The 26,622-nt window shown below is 43.7% G+C and overlaps 1 protein-coding gene across 2 annotated transcripts in view; it reads left to right on the top strand.

Annotated features, from left to right (window-relative positions):
- The window catches only part of NIM1K (NIM1 serine/threonine protein kinase), a 128,337-nt gene extending 105,999 nt beyond the window's left edge, over positions 1–22,338 (top strand). For both annotated transcript variants that reach the window (XM_069748759.1, XM_069748751.1), the window contains exons 2-4: positions 16,818–17,659; positions 19,807–20,075; positions 21,461–22,338. In XM_069748759.1, coding sequence (XP_069604860.1) covers positions 17,359–17,659; positions 19,807–20,075; positions 21,461–22,210 — 1,320 coding nt within the window. In that variant the 5' untranslated portion in view covers positions 16,818–17,358 and the 3' untranslated portion in view covers positions 22,211–22,338. The remainder of the gene's footprint in view (positions 1–16,817; positions 17,660–19,806; positions 20,076–21,460) is intronic.
- The last annotated feature ends 4,284 nt before the right edge of the window (positions 22,339–26,622 follow it).

Raw genomic sequence — 26,622 nt, 5'->3', positions numbered from 1 at the left:
CAGGAAATCTGGACCACGTCACGGCAGTGGAGCAGGGAGAGGTAAGTATTTCAACTTTGCAAGTGCTGTGAACCTGAGCAAGCAGGGGGGGCCCACTCGTTGGCATTGGCACTGGCACAGGGCCCCTCAAAGTACAGCGGTGTGTTTGCACGGCGGGGGCGCCTCCCACCGGCAGCAACACTTTTGCGTACTATGAGAGGCCCTGTGCCAGTGACGTCGCCAACTAGTATTCCTCCCCCCACCTGATGAAGGAACCTGCACTTTCATCTGCACCTTCCTCTTTGTCCCCGTGTAAGGTGGTATGGTATGCGGGAAGAGCAACCTGACTTTCAGCAGGGTCACAATGTTGTTGTGTAGCGTGCACGGGGAATGTTGCGTTATGGGTCAATGTACCAGCAGACTCATCTATCACTGGCTGGGCAATGGGCAGGATGAGGAGGAAACACAGATATAGGCCCAAAGAATAAAGTTGGCTAAATGCAGTTCAAAATTGGTAACACAGGAATAACCAGGGGGCATTGCAGTGGAGGACAACTGGAATGAGAGGCTGACACAGAGAGTAGGCCCAAATCAGTAAGTAGTCGAAATGCAGTTCAAAATTGGCAACCGTAGTAAACAGGCGGCACAGCTTTGTTCAGTGGAGGAGAACAGCAAGGAGTGGCAGACACCGATAGTAGGCCCCAACCCAACTAGTAGGCCAAATGCAGTCTAACATTAACAACTACTTAACGAGCGCCTGAAAACGGAATTTCAGGACAGGAAACCAGGAGAACAGCAAGGAGTGGCAGACACCGATAGTAGGCCCCAAACCAACTAGTACGCCAAATGCAGTTGTTCCGTTTAACCACAATTTAATGAGAGCCTGAAGATAGAAGTTCAGGAAAGGCAACCTGGAGAACACCTTGGAGTGGAACACACCATCTCTCTACACCCCATACCCATTTTGTAGGCCTAATGCAGCGTAGTTTCCAACAACTACTAAACGAGAGCCAGAAAATCGAAGCTCAGGAAAGGCAACCTGGAGAACACCTTGGAGTGGAACACACCATCTCTCTACACCCCATACCCAATTTGTAGGCCTAATGCAGCGTAGTTTCCAACAACTACTAAACGAGAGCATGATGATCGAAGCATTGGCGGGGAAACCTGGGGAACACCTTGGAGTGGAACACACCATCTCTCTACACCCCATACCCAATTTGTAGGCCTAATGCAGCGTAGTTTCCAACAACTACTAAACGAGAGCCGGAAGATCGAAGCTCAGGAAAGGCAACCTGGGGAACACCTTGGAGTGGAACACACCATCTCTCTACACCCCATACCCAATTTGTAGGCCTAATGCAGTGTAGTTTCCAAGAACTACTAAACGAGAGCCGGAAGATCGAAGCTCAGGAAAGGCAACCTGGGGAACACCTTGGAGTGGAACACACCATCTCTCTACACCCCATACCCAATTTGTAGGCCTAATGCAGCGTAGTTTCCAAGAACTACTAAACGAGAGCCGGAAGATCGAAGCTCAGGAAAGGCAACCTGGGGAACACCTTGGAGTGGAACACACCATCTCTCTACACCCCATACCCAATTTGTAGGCCTAATGCAGTGTAGTTTCCAAGAACTACTAAATGAGAGCCGGAAGATCGAAGCTCAGGAAAGGCAACCTGGAGAACACCTTGGAGTGGAACACACCATCTCTCTACACCCCATACCCAATTTGTAGGCCTAATGCAGTGTAGTTTCCAACAACTACTAAACGAGAGCCGGAAGATCGAAGCTCAGGAAAGGCAACCTGGAGAACACCTTGGAGTGGAACACACCATCTCTCTACACCCCATACCCAATTTGTAGGCCTAATGCAGTGTAGTTTCCAAGAACTACTAAATGAGAGCCGGAAGATCGAAGCTCAGGAAAGGCAACCTGGAGAACACCTTGGAGTGGAACACACCATCTCTCTACACCCCATACCCAATTTGTAGGCCTAATGCAGTGTAGTTTCCAACAACTACTAAACGAGAGCCGGAAGATCGAAGCTCAGGAAAGGCAACCTGGGGAACACCTTGGAGTGTAACACACCATCTCTCTCCACCCGATACCCATTTTGTAGGCCTAATGCAGTGTAGTTTTCTACAACTACTAAACGAGAGTCGGAAGACCGAAGCAATGGCAAGGAAACCTGGGGAACACCTTGGAGTGTAACACACCATCTCTCTCCACCCCATACCCAATTTGTAGGCCTAATGCAGCGTAGTTTCCAACAACTACTAAACGAGAGCATGATGATCGAAGCATTGGCGAGGAAACCTGGGGAACACCTTGGAGTGGAACACACCATCTCTCTACACCCCATACCCAATTTGTAGGCCTAATGCAGCGTAGTTTCCAACAACTACTAAACGAGAGCCGGAAGATCGAAGCTCAGGAAAGGCAACCTGGGGAACACCTTGGAGTGGAACACACCATCTCTCTACACCCCATACCCAATTTGTAGGCCTAATGCAGTGTAGTTTCCAAGAACTACTAAACGAGAGCCGGAAGATCGAAGCTCAGGAAAGGCAACCTGGGGAACACCTTGGAGTGGAACACATCATCTCTCTACACCCCATACCCAATTTGTAGGCCTAATGCAGTGTAGTTTCCAAGAACTACTAAACGAGAGCCGGAAGATCGAAGCTCAGGAAAGGCAACCTGGAGAACACCTTGGAGTGGAACACACCATCTCTCTACACCCCATACCCAATTTGTAGGCCTAATGCAGTGTAGTTTCCAAGAACTACTAAACGAGAGCCGGAAGATCGAAGCTCAGGAAAGGCAACCTGGAGAATACCTTGGAGTGGAACACACCATCTCTCTACACCCCATACCCAATTTGTAGGCCTAATGCAGTGTAGTTTCCAACAACTACTAAACGAAAGCCGGAAGATCGAAGCTCAGGAAAGGCAACCTGGAGAACACCTTGGAGTGGAACACACCATCTCTCTACACCCCATACCCAATTTGTAGGCCTAATGCAGTGTAGTTTCCAACAACTACTAAACGAGAGCCGGAAGATCGAAGCTCAGGAAAGGCAACCTGGGGAACACCTTGGAGTGTAACACACCATCTCTCTCCACCCGATACCCATTTTGTAGGCCTAATGCAGTGTAGTTTTCTACAACTACTAAACGAGAGTCGGAAGAACGAAGCAATGGCAAGGAAACCTGGGGAACACCTTGGAGTGTAACACACCATCTCTCTCCACCCCATACCCAATTTGTAGGCCTAATGCAGCCTACTTTCCGACAACTACTAAACGAGAGCATGAAGATCGAAGCTCAGGAAAGGCAACCTGGGGAACACCTTGGAGTGTAACAAACCCTCTCTCTACACCACGGAAGGGCTGATTCTTAGGAAGGAAGGCTGTCGGAAAGAAGCAGGGCGCGTCCGAGGGTGATTATATTCTTATTAGGTATATACTCACCCTCGGACGCGCCCTGCTTCTTTATTTGTAATGAATGTTTATTTGCAATGTGGTTTTGACTTACTCTATTTTTTTGGTAAATAATGATTTTATTATTTTCATTGTTTTGCATCTTCTTGGCAATAATATAAAAAAGACGCGACAGGACAACACTCGGTGGATGCCATATCTGTGTTTTAAATTGAAAAAAACTTTCAGTTAACTACTTGCAGGAGAAAGTTATTGTATCTGGTGGCCATTTTTAGTACTGTACCAGATTTTTGTTGTATGTGTTTGTTTTTAATGTTAAAATGTCTGCATTTGATATCTCTCCAGTATTTTCTTTTTTATAAGCAAAATACTTATTTTTATATTTTCTGATGTTGGTTCCAGGGGTACACGGGCAGCAGTGGTGTGGTCAGTGGATGCCTAGTGGAAGGAGTGACCGCAGACAGGCATCGAAGGCCTAAAATAATAACACATGGCTGTAGGCAATTTTAAATTGGTTCCAGGGGTACACGGGCAGCAGTGGTGTGGTCAGTGGAGGCCTAGTGGAAGGAGTGACCGCAGACAGGCATCGAAGGCCTAAAATAATAACACATGGCTGTAGGCAATTTTAAATTGGTTCCAGGGGTACACGGGCAGCAGTGGTGTGGTCAGTGGAGGCATATTGTAAGGAGTGACCGCAGACAGGCATCGAAGGCCTAAAATAATAACACATGGCTGTAGGCAATTTTAAATTGGTTCCAGGGGTACACGGGCAGCAGTGGTGTGGTCAGTGGAGGCCTAGTGGAAGGAGTGACCGCAGACAGGCATCGAAGGCCTAAAATAATAACACATGGCTGTAGGCAATTTTAAATTGGTTCCAGGGGTACACGGGCAGCAGTGGTGTGGTCAGTGGAGGCATATTGTAAGGAGTGACCGCAGACAGGCATCGAAGGCCTAAAATAATAACACATGGCTGTAGGCAATTTTAAATTGGTTCCAGGGGTACACGGGCAGCAGTGGTGTGGTCAGTGGAGGCCTAGTGGAAGGAGTGACCGCAGACAGGCATCGAAGGCCTAAAATAATAACGCATGGCTGTAGGCAATTTTAAATTGGTTCCAGGGGTACACGGGCAGCAGTGGCCTGGTCAGTGTAGTAGTAGTAGAAAGAATGGACCGCAGACAGGCATCGAAGGCCTAAAATAAAAAAATTGGGCTGGCTGTAGGCAATTTTAAATTGGTTCCAGGGGTACACGGGCAGCAGTGGTGTGGTCAGTGGAGGCATAGTGGAAGGAGTGACCGCAGACAGGCTTCGAAGGCCTAACATAACAAAAATGTCAATACAATGGTATTGTCAGTGGCAGGCATTGAAGGATGTCAGCGCATAGACTAAACATTAGTGGAGCTGTGAGATAATTTTGCAAGTGGTAGAGCACTGTTTGAGCTGGGGGGGGGGAACCGTCTTGTGGCCGGCGGTACAGGCCCAGGGCCCCTCACATTACAACGGTGTGTCTGACGTTGGGTGCGCACCACCACCGCCAGAGACACTTTATTGTACTAGGAGGGACCCAGTGGCAGTGCCGTCGACCAAAAGCGGGCACACCCACCTCTTCAGACAAACAGCACTCTCACGGGTGCTGTCGCCAAGTGTCGATACCACGGCCCCGTGTGGGGAGTTTGGCCATTTAGTGAGGTGTAAACATGTCGTATGCTGGACAATCAGGTGCAGAAAATTACGAGATTGGAAAAGGCATTCAGAATAGTCCACAGGCAAGACCTTTTCATAGGAAAGCTAGGTGTCAGCCGGGCAAGGTGGCGCAAAAGATTTCGAAATCCAGTTGTGGTTCATTTTAATGAAGGTTAGATCATCTACATTTTGGGTAGCCAGACGAGTCCTTTTTTCTGTTAGTATTGAACCTGCAGCACTGAATACTCTTTCTGATAGGACACTAGCTGCCGGGCAAGCAAGCTCCTGCAATGCATATTCTGCCAATTCTGGCCAGGTGTCTAATTTTGATGCCCAGTAATCAAATGGGAATGACGGTTGAGGGAGAACATCGATAAGGGATGAAAAATAGTTTGTAACCATACTGGACAAATGTTGTCTCCTGTCACTTTGAATTGATGCTGCAGTACCTGTCCTGTCTGCGGTCATAGCAAAATCACTCCACAACCTGGTCAGAAAACCCCTCTGGCCAACGCCACTTCGGATTTCTGCCCCTCTAACTCCTCTGGTCTGCTGGCCCCTGCAGCTCGTGTGAGAACGATCACGGGCGCTGTGTGCAGGGAATGCCAGAAGCAAACGGTCAACAAGAGTTGATTGTTTGGTTGCTAATATTAGTTCCAAGTTCTCATGTGGCATTATATTTTGCAATTTGCCTTTATAGCGAGGATCAAGGAGGCAGGCCAACCAGTAATCGCATTCGTCATCGTTCATCATTTTAGTTATGCGTGTGTCCCTTTTGAGGATACGTAAGGCATAATCCGCCATGTGGGCCAAAGTTCCAGTTCTCAAATCTGCGGTTGTGCTTGGTTGAGGGGCAGTTTCAGGCAAATCCACGTCACTTTTGTCCCTCCAAAAACCAGAACCCGGCCTTGCCGCGCCACCAATTTCCAGTGGCCCCGGAAAAGCTTCCTCATTAAAAATATAATCATCCCCATCATCCTCCTCGTCCTCCTCCTCCTCTTCGCCCGCTAACTCGTCCTGTACACTGCCCTGGCCAGACAATGGCTGACTGTCATCAAGGCTTTCCTCTTCCTCAGCTGCAGACGCCTGATCCTTTATGTGCGTCAAACTTTGCATCAGCAGACGCATTAGGGGGATGCTCATGCTTATTATGGCGTTGTCTGCACTAACCAGCCGTGTGCATTCCTCAAAACACTGAAGGACTTGACACATGTCTTGAATCTTCGACCACTGCACACCTGACAACTCCATGTCTGCCATCCTACTGCCTGCCCGTGTATGTGTATCCTCCCACAAAAACATAACAGCCCGCCTCTGTTCGCACAGTCTCTGAAGCATGTGCAGTGTTGAGTTCCACCTTGTTGCAACATCTATGATTAGGCGATGCTGGGGAAGGTTCAAAGAATGCTGATAGGTCTGCATACGGCTGGAGTGTACGGGCGAACGGCGGATATGTGAGCAAAGTCCACGCACTTTGAGGAGCAGGTCGGATAACCCCGGATAACTTTTCAGGAAGCACTGCACCACCAGGTTTAAGGTGTGAGCCAGGCAAGGAATGTGTTTCAGTTGGGAAAGGGAGATGGCAGCCATGAAATTCCTTCCGTTATCACTCACTACCTTGCCTGCCTCAAGATCTACAGTGCCCAGCCACGACTGCGTTTCTTTCTGCAAGAACTCGGACAGAACTTCCGCGGTGTGTCTGTTGTCGCCCAAACACTTCATAGCCAATACAGCCTGCTGACGTTTGCCAGTAGCTGCCCCATAATGGGAGACCTGGTGTGCAACAGTGGCAGCTGCGGATGGAGTGGTTGTGCGACTGCGGTCTGTGGACGAGCTCTCGCTTCTGCAGGAGGACGAAGAGGAGGAGGAGGGGGTGCGAACGGCTACAGCCAACTGTTTCCTAGACCGTGGGCTAGGCAGAACTGTCCCAAACTTGCTGTCCCCTGTGGACCCTGCATCCACCACATTTACCCAGTGTGCCGTGATGGACACGTAACGTCCCTGGCCATGCCTACTGGTCCATGCATCTGTTGTCAGGTGCACCTTTGTGCTCACAGATTGCCTGAGTGCATGGACGATGCGCTCTTTAACATGCTGGTGGAGGGCTGGGATGGCTTTTCTGGAAAAAAAGTGTCGACTGGGTAGCTCGTAGCGTGGTACAGCGTAGTCCATCAGGGCTTTGAAAGCTTCGCTTTCAACTAACCGGTAGGGCATCATCTCTAACGAGATTAGTCTAGCTATGTGGGCGTTCAAACCCTGTGTACGCGGATGCGAGGCAAAGTACTTCCTTTTTCTAACCATAGTCTCATGTAGGGTGAGCTGGACTGGAGAGCTGGAGATCGTGGAACTAGCGGGGGTGCCGGTGGACATGGCAGACTGAGAGACGGTGGGAGATGGTATTGTTGCCGCCGGTGTCCTAGATGCAGTGTTTCCTACTACGAAACTGGTGATTCCCTGACCCTGACTGCTTTGGCCTGGCAAAGAAACCTGCACAGATACTGCAGGTGGTGCGGAAAATGGTGGCCCTACACTGCCGGAAGGGATGTTGCGTTGCTGACTAGCTTCATTGGCCGAGGGTGCTACAACCTTAAGGGACGTTTGGTAGTTAGTCCAGGCTTGCAAATGCATGGTGGTTAAATGTCTATGCATGCAACTTGTATTGAGACTTTTCAGATTCTGTCCTCTGCTTAAGGTAGTTGAACATTTTTGACAGATGACTTTGCGCTGATCAATTGGATGTTGTTTAAAAAAATGCCAGACTGCACTCTTTCTAGCATCGGATACCTTTTCAGGCATTGCAGACTGAGCTTTAACCGGATGGCCACGCTGTCCTCCAACAGGTTTTGGCTTTGCCACGCCTTTTGGGCAAGATACGGGCCCGGCAGATGGAACCTGTTGCGATGTTGATGCCTGCTGCGGCCCCTCCTCCTCCGCTTCAGAACTGCTGCCACCTGCACCCTGTTCCCCCAATGGCTGCCAATCGGGGTCAAGAACTGGGTCATCTATTACCTCTTCTTGTAGCTCGTGTGCAACTTCGTCTGTGTCACCGTGTCGGTCGGTGGTATAGCGTTCGTGATGGGGCAACATAGTCTCATCAGGGTCTGATTCTTGATCATTACCCTGCGAGGGCAATGTTGTGGTCTGAGTCAAAGGACCAGCATAGTAGTCTGGCTGTGGCTGTGCATCAGTGCACTCCATGTCAGATTCAACTTGTAATGGGCATGGACTGTTAACTGCTTCACTTTCTAAGCCAGGGACGGTATGTGTAAAGAGCTCCATGGAGTAACCCGTTGTGTCGCCTGCTGCATTCTTCTCTGTTGTTGTTTTTGCTGAGGAGGACAAGGAAGCGACTTGTCCCTGACCGTGAACATCCACTAACGACGCGCTGCTTTGACATTTACCAGTTTCACGAGAGGAGGCAAAAGAGCTAGAGGCTGAGTCAGCAAGATAAGCCAAAACTTGCTCTTGCTGCTCCGGCTTTAAAAGCGGTTTTCCTACTCCCAGAAAAGGGAGCGTTCGAGGCCTTGTGTAGCCAGACGACGAACCTGGCTCCACAGCTCCAGACTTAGGTGCAATATTTATTTTCCCACGACCAGCTGATGCTCCACCACTACCACTACCCTCATTACCAGCTGACAATGAACGCCCCCGGCCACGACCTCTTCCACCAGACTTCCTCATTGTTTTAAAAACGTAAACAAACTAACGGTATTTGTTGCTGTCACACAAATTACACGGTGAGCTATAACTTCAGTATGATTTAGCTACCCCTTTACAGGTGAGTGAGACCACAACGAAAATCAGGCACAATGTTACACACTCTGTTGTTGGTGGCAACAAATGAGAGAGATGACACACACGCAGGACTGTCACTGAAGCACAAATGTAAATATTAATCTCCCACTGATTTGATTTTTTTTTTTTTTCAGGGAGACTTTAGGAAAAAAACTAATAGAATAAAATGATTTTTTCAGGAAGAATTTAGAAACCAAATAAAATAAAATGATTTTTTCAGGGAGAATTTAGAAAACAAATAAAACAAAAAAAGGCTTTCTATGGCCCACTGAGTGAGAGATGACGCACACAGGAGTCAGGAGTGGCACACAAGCCCAGAGGCCAATATTTATCTCCCACTGATTGATGTAGTGATTTTTTCAGGTAGATTTTGGAACCCAAATCAAGCTAAAAAAATAATAGGCTTTCTATGGCCCACAATTGGAGAGAGAGAGAGAGATGGCACACCCAGGAGTCAAGACTGGCACACAAGCAGAAAGGGCAATATTAATCTCCCACTGATTTGTTTTTTTTTGTTTTTTCAGGGAGACTTTAGGAAAAAAAAATAATAGAATAAAATGATTTTTTCAGGAAGAATTTAGAAACCAAATAAAATAAAATGTTTTTTTCAGGGAGAATTTAGAAAACAAATAAAACAAAAAAAAGGCTTTCTATGGCCCACTGAGTGAGAGATGACGCACACAGGAGTCAGGAGTGGCACACAAGCCCAGAGGCCAATATTTATCTCCCACTGATTGATGTAGTGATTTTTTCAGGTAGATTTTGGAACCCAAATCAAGCTAAAAAAATAATAGGCTTTCTATGGCCCACAATTGGAGACAGAGAGAGAGATGGCACACCCAGGAGTCAAGATTGGCACACAAGCAGAAAGGGCAATATTAATCTCCCACTGATTTGTGTTTTTTTTTTTTTTCAGGGAGACTTTAGGAAAAAAAAATAATAGAATAAAATGATTTTTTCAGGAAGAATTTAGAAACCAAATAAAATAAAATGATTTTTTCAGGGAGAATTTAGAAAACAAATAAAACAAAAAAAGGCTTTCTATGGCCCACTGAGTGAGAGATGACGCACACAGGAGTCAGGAGTGGCACACAAGCCCAGAGGCCAATATTTATCTCCCACTGATTGATGTAGTGATTTTTTCAGGTAGATTTTGGAACCCAAATCAAGCTAAAAAAATAATAGGCTTTCTATGGCCCACAATTGGAGAGAGAGAGAGAGAGATGGCACACCCAGGAGTCAAGACTGGCACACAAGCAGAAAGGGCAATATTAATCTCCCACTGATTTGTTTTTTTTTTTTTTTCAGGGAGACTTTAGGAAAAAAAAATAATAGAATAAAATGATTTTTTCAGGAAGAATTTAGAAACCAAATAAAATAAAATGATTTTTTCAGGGAGAATTTAGAAAACAAATAAAACAAAAAAAGGCTTTCTATGGCCCACTGAGTGAGAGATGACGCACACAGGAGTCAGGAGTGGCACACAAGCCCAGAGGCCAATATTTATCTCCCACTGATTGATGTAGTGATTTTTTCAGGTAGATTTTGGAACCCAAATCAAGCTAAAAAAATAATAGGCTTTCTATGGCCCACAATTGGAGAGAGAGAGAGAGATGGCACACCCAGGAGTCAAGACTGACACACAAGCAGAAAGGGCAATATTAATCTCCCACTGATTTGTTTTTTTTTTTTTTTTTTCAGGGAGACTTTAGGAAAAAAAAGTAATAGAATAAAATGATTTTTTCAGGAAGAATTTAGAAACCAAATAAAATAAAATGATTTTTTCAGGGAGAATTTAGAAAACAAATAAAACAAAAAAAGGCTTTCTATGGCCCACTGAGTGAGAGATGACGCACACAGGAGTCAGGAGTGGCACACAAGCCCAGAGGCCAATATTTATCTCCCACTGATTGATGTAGTGATTTTTTCAGGTAGATTTTGGAACCCAAATCAAGCTAAAAAAATAATAGGCTTTCTATGGCCCACAATTGGAGACAGAGAGAGAGATGGCACACCCAGGAGTCAAGAGTGGCACACAAGCAGAAAGGGCAATATTAATCTCCCACTGATTTGTTTTTTTTTTTTTTTTTCAGGGAGACTTTAGGAAAAAAAAATAATAGAATAAAATGATTTTTTCAGGAAGAATTTAGAAACCAAATAAAATAAAATGGTTTTTTCAGGGAGAATTTAGAAAACAAATAAAACAAAAAAAGGCTTTCTATGGCCCACTGAGTGAGAGATGATGCACACAGGAGTCAGGAGTGGCACACAAGCCCAGAGGCCAATATTTATCTCCCACTGATTGATGTAGTGATTTTTTCAGGTAGATTTTGGAACCCACATCAAGCTAAAAAAATAATAGGCTTTCTATGGCCCACAATTGGAGAGAGAGAGAGAGATGGCACACCCAGGAGTCAAGACTGGCACACAAGCAGAAAGGGCAATATTAATCTCCCACTGATTTGTTTTTTGTTTTTTTTTCAGGGAGACTTTAGGAAAAAAAAAAATAGAATAAAATGATTTTTTCAGGAAGAATTTAGAAACCAAATAAAATAAAATGATTTTTTCAGGGAGAATTTAGAAATCACATAAAACAAAAAAAGGCTTTCTATGGCCCACTGAGTGAGAGATGACGCACACAGGAGTCAGGAGTGGCACACAAGCCCAGGGGCCAATATTTATCTCCCACTTTTTTTTTTTTGTTCCAGGGAAAATTTATAAACCCAATAAAAAAAATAATAAATAGGCTTTCTATGGCCCACTATCTGAGAGAGAGAGAGAGATGGCACGCTTAGGACTGGCACACAAGCCCAAAGGCCAATATTAATCTCCCTTTTTTTTTTCAGGGAGAATTTATAAAACCAAAAACAAATAAATAAATTGGCTTTCTATGGCCCACTATTTGTGAGAGAGATGGCACGCTCAGGACTGGCACACAAGCCCAGAGGCCAATATTAATCTCCCACTTTTTTTTTTTTTGTTCCAGGGAAAATTTATAAACCCAATAAAAAAAGTAATAAATAGGCGTTCTATGGCCCACTATCTGAGAGAGAGAGATGGCACGCTTAGGACTGGCACACAAGCCCAAAGGCCAATATTAATCTCCCACTGATTGATTTATTGATTTTTTCAGGTAGAATTTAGAACCCAAATCAAGCAAAAAAAAAAAAAAAAAAAAGGGCTTTCTATGGCCCACTGAGTGAGTGATGATGCACACAGGAGTCAAGAGTGGCACACAAGCCCTGAGGCCAATATTTTTCTCCCACTGATTGATGTAGTGATTTTTTCAGGTAGATTTTAGAACCAAAATCAAGCAAAAAAATAAATAGGCTTTCTATGGCCCACTGACTGAGAGATGGCACACACAGGAGTCAAGAGTGGCACACAAGCCCTGAGGCCAATATTTTTCTCCCACTGATTGATGTAGTGATTTTTTCAGGTAGATTTTATAACCCAAATCAAGCAAAAAAATAAATAGGCTTTCTATGGCCCACTGAGTGAGAGATGGCACACACAGGGATGGCACTCTAGCAGAAATGTCAATCTTAATCTCCCACAAAAAAAAAAAAAAAAAAACAGGGAGTGTCCTTCAATTACTATCTCCCTGCAGTAATCTCAGCCAGGTATGGCAGGCAGCAATAAGGAGTGGACTGATGCACAAATTAAATAAAAAGTGTGGACAGACAAAAAAGATAGCTGTGCAGAAAGGAAGGAACAAGAGGATTTGTGCTTTGAAAAAAGCAGTTGGTTTGCACAGCGGCGTACACACAGCAATGCAGCTATCAGGGAGCCTTCTAGGGCAGCCCAATGAGCTACAGCGCTGAGGGGAAAAAAAAAAAATGTAGCTTCCACTGTCCCTGCACACCGAAGGTGGTGTTGGGCAGTGGAAATCGCTACAGCACAAGCGGTTTGGTGGTTAATGGACCCTGCCTAACGCTATCCCTGCTTCTGACGAAGCGGCAGCAACCTCTCCCTAAGCTCAGATCAGCAGCAGTAACATGGCGGTCGGCGGGAACGCCCCTTTATAGCCCCTGTGACGCCGCAGACAGCAAGCCAATCACTGCAATGCCCTTCTCTAAGATGGTGGGGACCAGGACCTATGTCATCACGCTGCCCACACTCTGCGTTTACCTTCATTGGCTGAGAAATGGCGCTTTTCGCGTCATTGAAACACGACTTTGGCGCGAAAGTCGCGTACCGCATGGCCGACCCCGCACAGGGGTCGGATCAGGTTTCAAGAAACCCGACTTTGCCAAAAGTCGGCGACTTTTGAAAATGAACGACCCGTTTCGCTCAACCCTAGTCACCACCACTTCTGGATTTATTAGCCAATTCCTGGTTTTGGCTTACAAATACTGAGGTAAAAAACTCACCAAATACTGTACGTGGTGTGACCGATGCGTAAATATGTATTTTTGATTAGCAAAAAAAAGGTTAATTAGTCTAAATGTTGTCCTCAGAAACAAGCCATTCAGCTGCCGTGGCCATCTGTTAATCACAAGCTACTCATCACAATGCAGCGCTTTAATCATTTCATTGTGATTTACCGTCATTTTATTTTCATAGACAAAGTGCATTGTAATTATGGCTCTGTGTGATGTCCTTTCATGTCACTTCCATCCCTTGTTTGGTGGAGATCAGAGATAGGCTGTCAAAAGGTTTTACAAAGGAGGAAACACAGCTGAAAGCCACTAATTAGCATTATCTTAATATTGCGGTAAAACATTATGGGGGAAATTTGCACCAAGTTGCATTATTATTTTCCAGTAAGGTAGTGTGATAAACTAGTCACTGGACTTAAAATAATCTTAAAAAGAAAATTAAAGTTAAACTTTGTTTGAAAAGTTTAATATTTATGAATTGAGGGACTTGAAGCTGCTCTGAGCTGTAATACCAGACATGGCCGCCACAAAATGTACAAACCTGTGGCTGGTAAACAATCAAGGGTACGTATTGCTGATCGGAGAGCTGAAGCCTTTATGTTTTGCCATTGGGTGGTGGTGCCAAGAGTCGGACCACTACAGGTCTCATATTAAAGGAAACAGGTCTCCAGAAAAAACGCTATTATTCTGCAGATATGGAGCTAATCTACAGGTTAACAGCGTTACTAACGTGCCCGGCGCCTGCATGTAGCAGAACGCTAGCAGGAGAAAATCAACTTTATTCCCCATGGTCCATAATAACGCTATTAACCCGCAGACTAACCCCATATCTGCAGGTTAAAAGCATTTTTCCTGGTGACAGCTTCCCTTTAATAACCTATTTTAAGAGTAGGTGCAGCTGCCATATAGGTGTAGCAGAGCTAGACCTGTCGTGGGACAAATGGATTAGCATCATCTCTGCGGAAAGGTGATGACTGATGAATATTGTTGTTTTTTTTTATTTTTAACTTTTTTGTAGATGACAAGGGCATCGGTGGAATGTGCGTGGTCGTAAGCATGGTTTAATTAAGATTTATTAAAGGAGTCTGTGTCATTGTTTCAATTAGAGGACTTTATTCTGGGTGTCTGTGTTATTCATACAATGTGACTATGAGGTTACTAATGGGGGCGTCTTATTGACACCTCTCCATTACTAACCTCGGGGCTTGATGTCACCTGACAATACAAAGGTCTACACCTGTCCCTTCCTTGCTCCCCAACTCAAATCTTCCCCCATTAAAGTAAATCTCTCCTACACTAAATCTCCCCCAAACCCTTGCCCCCCACACTAAATCTCCTCTACCCTTCCCCTCAAGCTAAATCTCTCCTGACAAAAATCTCCCCCACCCTGCAAGCTAAATTTCCCCACTAAGTCTGTCACAGAGAAAATCTCACCCCACACTAAATCCCTTCCCCCCGCCTTTTACACCTAGTCTTTGGTGTCTTCATCTCCACTGGAGCACTTACCACCGATATTCTTCACGCGCCTCTGTGCTCCGTCGAGTGACGTCAGCAGCGTGATCACATGACCAGATCATGCTGCTGACGTCGTTCTGATGCGGCGGACAAAGCTTCAATTTCCATTGTACTTGCGACTGAAAGACGAGAGTACAATTGCTCACTGGGAGCCAACGCGCTGCACATTCTCTAAGTCGGATGTCACCTTACCAGCCGGCTCAGGGAACGGTCGACAAAATGCAGCCACCAAGTGAGACACCTCGGACCTCCACATTAGGCGCCATGCCTGCCTCCCCCCTAGATACGCTGCTGACACAGATCGTACACTGATGCCATCCTTGTGCTGTCCGCGATTTTCGCAGATCCTTAGACTTGTATGGGTGTTCTTGATCCATGATTTGGATCAAGATTGGAGACACGCGCTCCGTAAAAAACCTCAGGCATGAGCAGTCCCATGGACTATAACTGGGACGTGTGATATACAAGAAAGTCACATACATAAAAAATGGATGACTGTATGAGGCTTTATACACCCGACACTGTCAAAGATGTCGATCATGTATTCCACTAATTCTATGGCTATAAAACTGGGATAACCACATTTCTGGGACAGTCCAGATCAAGTTCTGCTGGACAAACCAATATTTCCATTTCCTAGTTTAGGAAACAGGACAGTCCAGGGGATAATGGTGTGTTCAGGAGGTCAGTGTAGATGTGATGAATATCCCTGTAACGATAGGTGGGAACAATTTTGAGTAAAGGCTCAGTCACTAGTGCGCTGCTCAGCCTCCACTTTCCCTATGGTAACCTCCATGAAGAGCCTGGGAATGGAAGCAGATGGCACTGCTGGACACGTACTAATTAACATCTCTGCGTATCCACACATCCCGCTGATTACTCACAGAGTCCTCTTTTCCACATACAGATGAGGTCCTCTTGATGTTCAGCAGAAGGACAGAGTTTGGTTTATTGGTTATTGTTTTGTTTAGTTTGGTTTCAATTAAACTAAGTGATAAAGGATAGAAACGGAGACCCCCCCCAAAAAAAAAAAATCATTGCAAACAGTCAATTAAAAGTACAATGGAAGAAGCAAAAATACGAGACCTTGAACATAAAAATAAAAACGCTATAACTGCCAGAATGGAAGGAAAAAAAAGAGAAAAGGTTTCTTCTGGGTCTTAATGTAATATAATTTCTTTAAAAAAATTTTTTTATACCAAACACCCCCCTTAATGTGTGAGCCAGAGCACCAACCAGCAGATCATTGAGAATCAACCACCGGAGACCTTTTTTTTCCTGAAAAGTTGTTTACTGCAGGAGCTGTTGCATGAAAAATGTAGAATTACATGGCAGCCATAGCGATAAATGACCCCATGTCATGGATGGCCTGAAGAAGCCAGGACGGTGCTCTGCTCTGGCCAGTAGAGCTTAAATGGGTTGTCCAGCTTTAGGCTACAAGTCTGCAGTCGCCCTATGTGTCAGCAGACTTGTGAATCCTCACATCACATGCACTGCGTGCTGTGGGAATTCTCCGGTGGCGACGCCAGGAGCAGTGGACATGTAACCGCGAGTATGTTATTTGCACACTTCTGTCCACATTACGACTAGCCTATTACCGGCCTCGCTCAAATCACTTGTTTTGAGCATTGTATGCAAACCACATACTTGCACTTCCTGACTAGTAGCCTAAAGCCGGACGATCCATTTAACAAGTGTTGTACAACATGGCCCCATAAACTTCTCTGGATGTAGTATTATGTATCTTACAACTAGGACCATGATCCATAGACGTTTATGGATGTAGTTTACAACTTGGAGTTTGTATGGAGCCATATTATTGTCGTGTGATATTTGATGCCAGAAGCACATTTAGGTTTTGGTATACAGGGGGTTACATTTTGTGCATTACTTTTGTAGTTCTTCCATCTAGAACAAACTTTTGACCATGACATCATACACCCCATTATAGGTTCACTCATGTGTGTGAAGAAAGTGTTTTACTTATGTGTTATTGATATTCTTTCCATTTCTCTCCTTAGTGGGACCAGACGTCTGGATAGCTTTCGAGAAGGCTCAGAGGCATCTAATGCAGACTTGTCTGTGCTAAGGAGGCTAATGTGACATTGCAGTCGCTTAATCCTGCTCTGTCATGTCATGTGACTCAGAAAGTGACTTATCACCCTGGAGCACTAGCCAGCGACTGCAGATCTGCAGGATTTTCCCCTAAGGCTGGAAGCTGTGCCTCATGTGTAGACCTTTCGGAGCTGAGGACATCGGACAAAGAAGTTCTTGCAGTCAACTGGAAGATGAAACTGAAGGAAAGCTCTGAAATGTCCTCCTATGGTGAAATGAGGAGACATGAGTTGTCTCCTACATGAAGTCTTCTGGAACCACTTTTTGAAGAACTTAACTTTTTTTAAGGAGGACCCTAAGACTCATCCATAAGACTCGGAGACATTTCCTTCGAAAAAAAAGGTCTTCCTCACTCATTGGCTTGACATTTTTGATTATTAGACCATCTGGATGTGACTTGTTATATTCCACCCTTGTATAATAAGACTATTAACTAAAGGTGCCCAAATGTTGACCATGACAGCAATGTACATGAATGGCGGGGGTCCAGGACACCAGCGGTACTCCCGCTGGAACAAGCAGGACAGCCTGGAAGATTACGCCCGGTCAGAATGCTATGAACAAGATGGAGAAGGGAAGCAGCGCAAGCTGACGCCCTTTCAGAAGCTCAACCATGATATGTCACACGATGAGAAGACGGTCAAGGAGATGGCACTGGGCAAAAGGATCGGCCTTTATAGGCTGCGCGGGGAAATAGGAAGTGGAAATTTCTCACAAGTCAAACTTGGGATTCATGTCCTTACCAAAGGTAACATTCATGTCAAGGGTAAATGGTTCGCATTTATTTTTCAAAAATATATAGACGTTTTGGGCTTTAGTTTGTTCTTTGTGTTTTTATTTTGCACGAGCTTATCTATAAGGGGGCGGGAATAGTTTGCAGTTATAGTTGGGGCCTAAGAGGACCAAATTTACAAAATCATGATAATTGGGGGCCTGGTAATGGACTTTGCATTGTAGCACAGGAGATTCTAATTTCTTGCATTGTGTTAGGACTTAGAATGATGTCAAATGGGTTTTCCACTCCTGAATTGAAAAAAAAAAACATTCAACATTGGCAAAGAAAATATTAAGAAGATACACACCTTGCTGCTCATCTTTTAGCGCAGTCTAGGTCTCCAGAAGGTATCATTGCAATCAGTATAATAGCGCCAACCTGACACTGTCTGTAGATTGCTCCGCACAATTCTGCTTCCCTTTAAAGCATAGACTGCTTGTGCCGCTTGCTTCTTGCAAAGAAAACCCGCCATGCTGAGATTGCAGGGTAGCTGGTAGCAATAAAATTGAAAATCCCGGTGTTCTGGAGAACTCAGGGGATTTTTTAATAAGAGGTATCTTGCAATTTTGCAATACTTTGCAATTTTACCTATTTATAAATATTGAGATAACCCCTAAAATAAAATTGCAGTTTCAGTCTGTAGTCTATAATCTTCATCCCTTCATTCATTTTCAGCCCTCTTGATACAGTTTGCAGCTGGATCCAAGTTTCAGATTTTTCTCTAGTGGGAGTGTCTCTCTCGGTAATACAGGCTGGATGAGAGCGCTGTGTGTATCCAGAGTACTACTGTCTGCACTCGCTTTCACCTAACAGCACAGCTCCAGAGCTGCATTTATTTCCTTTGTGTGTGCTTTCCTTCTTGCCTATAGACTGTTTTCTCTTCCCTCCATATAGATTTAGAGACTTTCCCCCCTTTCTATTGCAGATCTGTTTACAACCCCCTCCATGCTGTTATCTCTAACACTGAGAGAAGGGAGAGGGGAGCAGAGAGGGTTGTCAGGACTGAGAAATAAGGCTAACCGATTTGTAGTACCGTAATTTTGCTGAGCACTTGGTTCAATAAAGGACAAACTGCAGCAGCAAAATGGTGAAACATTTTGAAAGAAGACGACTTAGAAATCTGCTAAATTTAGTGTTTAGAAAACAAATGAATATTAAAAAAAAAAAGAAGTGCGAAGGTGAACATTGCTTTTAGTATGTGAAGTGTCTCAGTTTTAGTACTTAGCTGCGTACGACAAACGCGACCCTATGTAGTGGATGAAAGTTCTTTTTGGCCGCCTTCACCTACACAGATCCTGACTGTGCTGTCTCTTGACAGAGATACAAGTTCCTGTCATTGGTGGCCCAGGATGGATGGTACATGACTCATACAGCTAAAGGGGCCGCACTTGAGAGCTGCTGTCTGACATTACTTCAGCAGCTGGGGGATAAATACAACTTTAAGGCTTCTTTTACACATACCGGGTATTTTGCGGCCCGTTATTGAGGGCCTTTTTTGCGGGCCATATTCCCACAAATTTCATGGTCTCCCGCAATAACGGACGGCAATAAACTTCTGGATCGCCGTTTTTCGGGTTCTCAATGCTATAGCAAAAGTATTGGGGAAAAAATGGCGGTCCGCAAAACCGGAAGTCACGGTGCACCTTCAGTTATTTTTTCGGCCCAATTGATTTTCAATGGGGGCCGTGTCCGTAAGCCATGTAAAAGATCGAGCAGGCTCGATCTTTTTTCATGGCCATAAATACGGCCCTCACGGCCATATGGTGCATGGTGCACCGTGAAATTATTGCGGCCCGATTTTGCGGCCCCATACAAATCTATTGGGGTTGCTAAAGTGGGCAGCAAAATCACGGCAAGTGTAAAAGAAGTCTAAAGGCTTCTTTTTCATTTTGTCATTTTTTGGTAACTCTTGAATTTTGGAGATGGGAATTGTGCCAATGATTACATTACGTGAAGAAGTTGTCCAACTTAAAAATATCTAAAATGACAAGGTGAATCACTTGCACCACTTCTAAGCTAGCATATTTGTCTCAGTAGCCTGATGTTTTCACCATTGCAGCCAATCCTTCGTATCTCTCTTTTTTAATGGTAGTAAACTTGTCTTTATTCTCTAACTCTAGAAAAAGTTGCAATCAAAATATTGGACAAGACCAAACTGGACCAGAAGACTCAACGTCTGCTATCACGAGAGATTTCCAGTATGGAGAAACTGCATCACCCTAACATCATCCGACTTTACGAGGTGGTGGAGACTCTGTCTAAGCTGCATCTCGTGATGGAGTATGCTGGAGGAGGGGAGCTATTTGCCAAAATTAACACAGATGGAAAATTATCTGAATCAGAAAGCAAAGTGATCTTCTCGCAGATATTGTCTGCTGTGAAGCATATGGTGAGACATGGCTTACATATATTCTACATTTGGTGTTTTCGACCATGTGTGAGATATACACCTTGAAGGTCTTTGTCTGCTGAACCAATGTCCAACACGGTGCATTCGATGAATTACCCTAGACCAGTAACAATGGTGTTCAAATGGAGATAATATGGGAGACATTTAGGATGAATATTGGATTGGGCACCTCTTTATTGAAGTATATATCACTGGTCTCAGATCTTGTGGATATGCCAGAGGAGAACCCCTGTAAAGACTATATATTAGAGATGGTACAAATAGATTCAGAAGGATCCTGTCCAGCGGCCACATCGGTAGTCTGTGGCCACTGGACTACCTCTAGCCTGACGTCATCACTGGCTACTCTTTTGATTGGCTCTCAATGGTCCAAAAGGGTATGTGCTCCAGCAGCAAAGGAAAGTAGTTAAAAGTTAGCCTTTAATCATATAAGATAAAACATTGGCAGAATGAGCATTTATAAAAAAAAAGACAAAAACATAATGCTTACGCGTTTCGGTCAAAAAAAAAAAAAATAATCATAGCTTGATCCAGCTATGAATAAGGGTTTTTCTTTGCGAAAAGCGTAACAATTATGTTTGCTATTTTTTAATATTTGCTCATTCTGCCATTTTTTTATCCTATATGACTAAAGGCCAAGTTTTAACTACTTTCATCTAGTGCTGGAGAACATCCCATTTTGGACCATTGAGAGCTATTTGACCCGGAAGCCAGACCATTCCATACTCCATGCACCACACTCAGACCACACATGGTCTACCCTTGAAGTCTCCTGGGATACTTATCTCTAGGGCCACATGCACATGTTGAGTATTTGGTCAGTTTTTTATCTCAGTATTTGTAAGCCAAAATCAGGAGAGGATCAACCAGAGGAAATGTATAATAGAAACACGTCACCACTTGACCAAGCATTCAACGTGTGTACGTGGCCTAACAAAGGATGGATGAGTTGAATTGACACTTTTTCTAATGTTTTGTATAATCTTAGGATTAGCCAGACTGGCGCAACAATATTGTCGTGATAGGATGGACATGTGATGTCATGCCATAAAAATTGGTCTTGTCAATGAGCTGTAGATAGTGTAGATAGTAATAACTGTAATAGTAAGTGGTTACTTTAAGTGCCTTTTGAGGTCAGAGATCAGGTTCTAAAGGATAGGTGCAGCATAAGAGAAGTTTCAGATTACTGCCCAATGGAAATTCACACATCTATTCCTCTGTTCCATGTTACAATCAGTTCAGCACGTTCTGTCCTTTGTTCATAATGTTCCGTCCAACAATAATTGTAAAATGCCTAATCCTTTAAATAGACTTAACAAATCTGATTAACAGCCATCCAACCTTTATTGTTCTTTAATCCTCAGCATGACAACCAAATCATACACAGAGACTTGAAAGCTGAAAATGTCTTCTACACAAGTAACACCTGCGTGAAGGTCGGAGACTTTGGATTTAGCACAATAAGTAAAAAAGAAGAAACTCTCAACACATTTTGTGGTTCTCCTCCATACGCTGCCCCGGAACTTTTTCGAGATGAAAACTACATAGGCATTTTTGTTGATATCTGGGCGTTAGGCATACTTCTATACTTCATGGTGACAGGCAGTATGCCGTTCCGAGCAGACACAGTGGCCAAATTAAAGAAGTGCATTCTTGATGGGACATATGCCATTCCTCCTATCGTATCTGAACCCTGTCAGAGGCTGATTAAAGGGATGCTTCAGCCCGTACCATCAGAAAGATGCAGTGTGGATTACATCATGAACAGTGAATGGATGCAAACCATCCAGTATCCAAAACCATTAGAACCCTTCAAATTGGATCCAAAACACTTATTGGATAAGAGTACACTAAAGGACGATGAAACAGAAGTGAAGAACACTTTGGAAAATTTGGGGATTACAGAGGATCATATTCTTAATAACCGAGGCAAAGACTCGCGAAGCTCAATAACGGGGATTTATCGGATTGTTCTTCACAGAGTCCAGAAGAAAAGAGCTGTAGAGTGCGTCCCGATAATAACCAATCCAGAACCAAAAGAAAAGACCACAAAGAGGCCTCACCGAACCCGCCGAGAAATCCGGCACACATCTAAATTTTGTTCAATTTTATAAGACTTTTAAAAATTCTTCACAAAATGAACTGAAATACCCCAGAAACGAGAGGCTGCTTACTTACTTTTATATCTTTTAACAGTTTCTCAGTGATGCCTTTAATACCTTTTTGCAAATATTTCACCCTCAAACAGCTTCAATGTTTGTCTAAATGATTTGCTTTAAGGAAATCAAGAGTGCCAATGGTGTCGTTCAACAAATTCATATCTACACAATAATAGAACAGGCAAGAAGTGTGGTTCCCTTGAGAAAATGGCAACCTCCTTAGTGTCACTCTCTGCAATAGTCATCTTAAAGTTCAAGAGGACCTGCCTTAGAGTATCCAAGAACCCTGAGGCATCAGAGGATAATCCTTAGAAAGTTAGATCTTTATTCCATAATATTATAAAATCACAACAATAGGAAAACGAGGCAACGTTTTGGCAATATCTGGCCTTTCTTAAGCCTCAAAATACAGCTTTATAGCCTCAGGATTCTAGGATCCTCCAGGCCTAGTGGGAGGCCCTACCAAGCAAGCACAAAATTTATCAATGGTGCATGGGACTTGGACACTGGATTATGAGGAGCTGTCACTTCCCATAAATGTTTTTTTACTTGTTCTAATTTCCGCTGTTCTCCCGAATCTGTTGTTGGTTTTCTATTTGTTTCTGCGCCTTTCCAATCCTGAGATGTGCCCCCTGTAATATATCTTTTTTTTTTGGTCAACTGGGCCTCACGAAGACTCTCGTAGAGAATAGTCAAGAACCATGCCCACTTGGCTAAATGGACTAGATATAATGTACATAGAATATTGGCCATATCTCAGGAACAGAGAGGAGTAGGAATAAAAGAAAAGCAACGCCAGATTGAAAAGAACAATGGCATTTACACCAAATTAAAAAAACAAACACATTTAAGGCGAAGTAACAAATCCTAACATGAAAAATATTTTGGTATAATTTTTATGTCTAACGTTATTTTAGATGGAAAAAATTAGTCTTGTCCTACAAATTTGTGCCGGGGCGCAATGACCAATGCTTTTTCAGGAATGTGATTAAATATTGATTATTTGTACAGATCCCCACATCAGGGGATCAGCTATTGTCTGTAGATAGTCACTGAAAAAAATATAATGGAATGCTCCAGGTAAAACTGTGTTATGCTTACTTCAGAGGCTGAGTAGGGACACAGGGTTTACTCTTGGGTGTTCTTTACACCCTACATAACACAAGGAGACTCGCTGACCAAAATTATCTGTTAATTAACTAATATAGCAGTCTAGAGGATCTCTGATCTTAAAGGCAACCTGTCAGGACGATTTTACTACTGAAGCTATGATATGGCTGTAGGGGTCTTAGTGCAAGAAGAAAACCTACTGTGTCAAGATTTGAAGGCGTAGGCATATTATCCTGGAAGTGCCTAGGGGGATAAAGGGGGTGTTGATGCTTTCCAAAAGCAGTGACACCACCTCAATGAACTTCCAGGTTAATTTGAATGTGTTCTTTATGACAGAGCTGCTGCCAGTCTCTTCTGGCAGAGGCTTATCACCGCACTGAACGAAATTGGCAATTGAAACTTGGCAGGCCGGATCCTTTTCTCCCCCGACATCATCTGTCAGGGAAGGGCTAGGAGGCCCCCTACACTTTAGATCACCATGCAATCCTGCAAAATCAGCAGGTTCAGCTGACTTTATCTAATGTCCACGGAGGTGGGGCTTTTAAACCTAGGAAAAGTTAGCTAATGGATGAACAGTCGAGTAATTTCACCTACGCGGACATACACATTTCAATTGATATTGGCGGTTACAATTGTTTAACCCGTTCAGATGCGGCAGTCGAGTAAGCACTGATGTATTGCCAGAAGCGACGTGCATTATAGAAGGATTCTTTTCACTGAAGGATTGTTCGTCTATGAACAGTAAACTTCAAACATGGCCGTCTTCATGGTGGACAACATGTCATCGATTGGCCAAATCGATCAGTTGTCGTTATATTCCACCCGGCGAAAGTTCGTTATGATTGAATCTTCCATTTTCATCAACCTTATTGTAACATTAGGTTCCTTTAGTAAAACTGTAGATCTTGTCATTGACGCTAGAACACGTTGCCTTCAGTAGGAAACCAGTGAGATATTGCAGATGCTCTCCTACTTTTCGGAGCAGGGTGACCATGATAAAAGCTTCAAATATTGTGTGACGTTACTGGGAACAGGATTAAGATATAAATCAGCAGATGTGTGTAATAATACCAGACCGGGAATCCGCATCAGCTGGAGACATCCGATAAGTGAATACGTGACAATTAGCAGCTGTTCAGGCTGCTCGTTAGAGAACATCTCTGTAATCTGCTCGGCTCCTGTGCAGGTCCCTTAACAGGTCATATTCTTTGTGGTCTCCCTAAAGATTACTGCCTATTATATCTTTCAATAATCCCATACTTCTTGGGGCCAACATCGCCATAATATGGTGGCACACTGTATGGCACTGGGCCGCAGAGACTCCACATGCCTTTGTCTATGAACCATGCAAACAGTGATATTTATCAAAAATATTTTAAATTTATTTTTTTTCCAAAATTGATATTTATCATCTATGATGTGTGATGACTGGGTGTCCCATCGCTGGGATGCTTACTATCCCCATCGGTCCAGTAGACAGTGAATAGAGCAGCAGGGTATATGAGGAACCATGTGGCTCTACTCAATCCCAGTGGCAGAGAGGAGGACTGGGAGACTCGGGACTCCAGTCTTTGTAGTCAGTCGGAATCCCAGTGATTAGATATTTGTCAATGTAATTTATGGGCAAACCCATTATTTATACTCCTACCTCCTTTTTTCCAACCATCAAACATCCTTAAAGACCGTCTGTATAAATTGGACCAAGATCAGAACGCAATTCCAGACTGGCCGGCGGCACTGCCGAAACGAATGTGATAGCTCCATATATTTCTATGCAACAGTCACGCTCGGGTCAGGAGAGGCATTGGCTAGTCCGAGCATCGCGTTCTGATCTCAGTCCGATTTGTACAGAGGTGTGACTACAAAACGTTCATTGCAGCCCTGCCCCTAGAGGCACTTGGAACCGACCCAGTCGCTTCCACTTTTGTTTTTCTCTAAGCCATACACATTGTGGTCTGGCTTGCAAGACCGCCCCACCAAAAAATTGAGTTAGTGGGTAAGCATGACTGCATAACTTACAGTCATTTCTGAAAACTTCCTCCTATATCTGCTTGTTTTCATCCTGAAGTTCAGAATTTTTTAATGTATACTTTTATTTCATTGAGGGTGTTGACCTAAAGCAGGTCTGTGAAGCAAGGAGAGGCAGACTACTGTATGGCAGGCAAAATTATCTGCAACTCTTTCAGTTCATGAACCTGGACCCACTATACAAAATACATTATTAACAAGCCTCTCCAATAAGAGACATATTTACTGAAAAAATGTGTAATACTTAGCTGCGGCAGTCGTGTTGGGTTTTTGATATACTTGCCGTAATTTTTGACTGTTCCAACTCAATTGTATGTAGAGGTATGAATATTGGATATAACTAATTTTTTTTTTATTAATGTCACCTATCTTTTGTTATATATATATATATATATATATATATATATATATATATATAGTGTTTACCATACTGATAGGATTTCGTACTAAGCTTTTTATTAACCAGTGGACTTTGGGTTGATATTTTTGCGGCCTCGTATGTGCATTTTGCAGCAATATTTCACATGGCGCTCTACTGTATCGTCCACTGGTTATCGGCATGTGCACTTTATCCTCGTTTTGCTTCTTCTCTACATTTAAATTATCTGACCAAGTTTGATTAAATATTTAAATATTGTGTTATTTTGCATATTTTTGTGTTTTTCTGTAGTGCATGTTGAGGACTACATTAATGACACCCTTTGTAATTCAGTGCTGGTGGTATTGAGCATCTTGCAATGTGATGTTAAATGTTCTATAAATCACTATTTTACTATTATTTGGGTACTGTCGTTAATGGCGGGTCTTCAATGGTATTTATTGGGGAGACAAACTCTTAATAAAAAGGGCTGGAAGGGTTAAAGAAACAAAAATACCGGATGGTCAGCCGGGAAGCGGCAGGATTCAGTGAACGCTCCTGCTGGGGAAATGTATTACATGGCCGCCACTCACTAGTACAGGTGGGTTATAAAATGCAGACACCGGATGGTAGCCCCTCTACTACTCCCCTTCTACCTTTAGGGCCTGTGCACACACTGCGGTTTTGTAGTTTTTTTTTTTGTGCAGACGTCACAAAACCTAAAGAATTTCCTAGTACCAGCAAAGTGAATCAGACTCCTGAAGTCTCAGGCACGTTATTTTTTTTAAGCAGTTTTCACCCTGATAAATGAGGAAGATGGGGGCCGCCCTTATCAAAAACGAGTGTATTTTATGCTGCATTTTTCCTGCCA

The sequence above is a fragment of the Ranitomeya imitator genome, chromosome 1, assembly GCF_032444005.1.
Source record: "Ranitomeya imitator isolate aRanImi1 chromosome 1, aRanImi1.pri, whole genome shotgun sequence".
NCBI lineage: Eukaryota > Metazoa > Chordata > Amphibia > Anura > Dendrobatidae > Ranitomeya > Ranitomeya imitator.
This window is presented reverse-complemented; position numbering and strand designations above follow the sequence as displayed.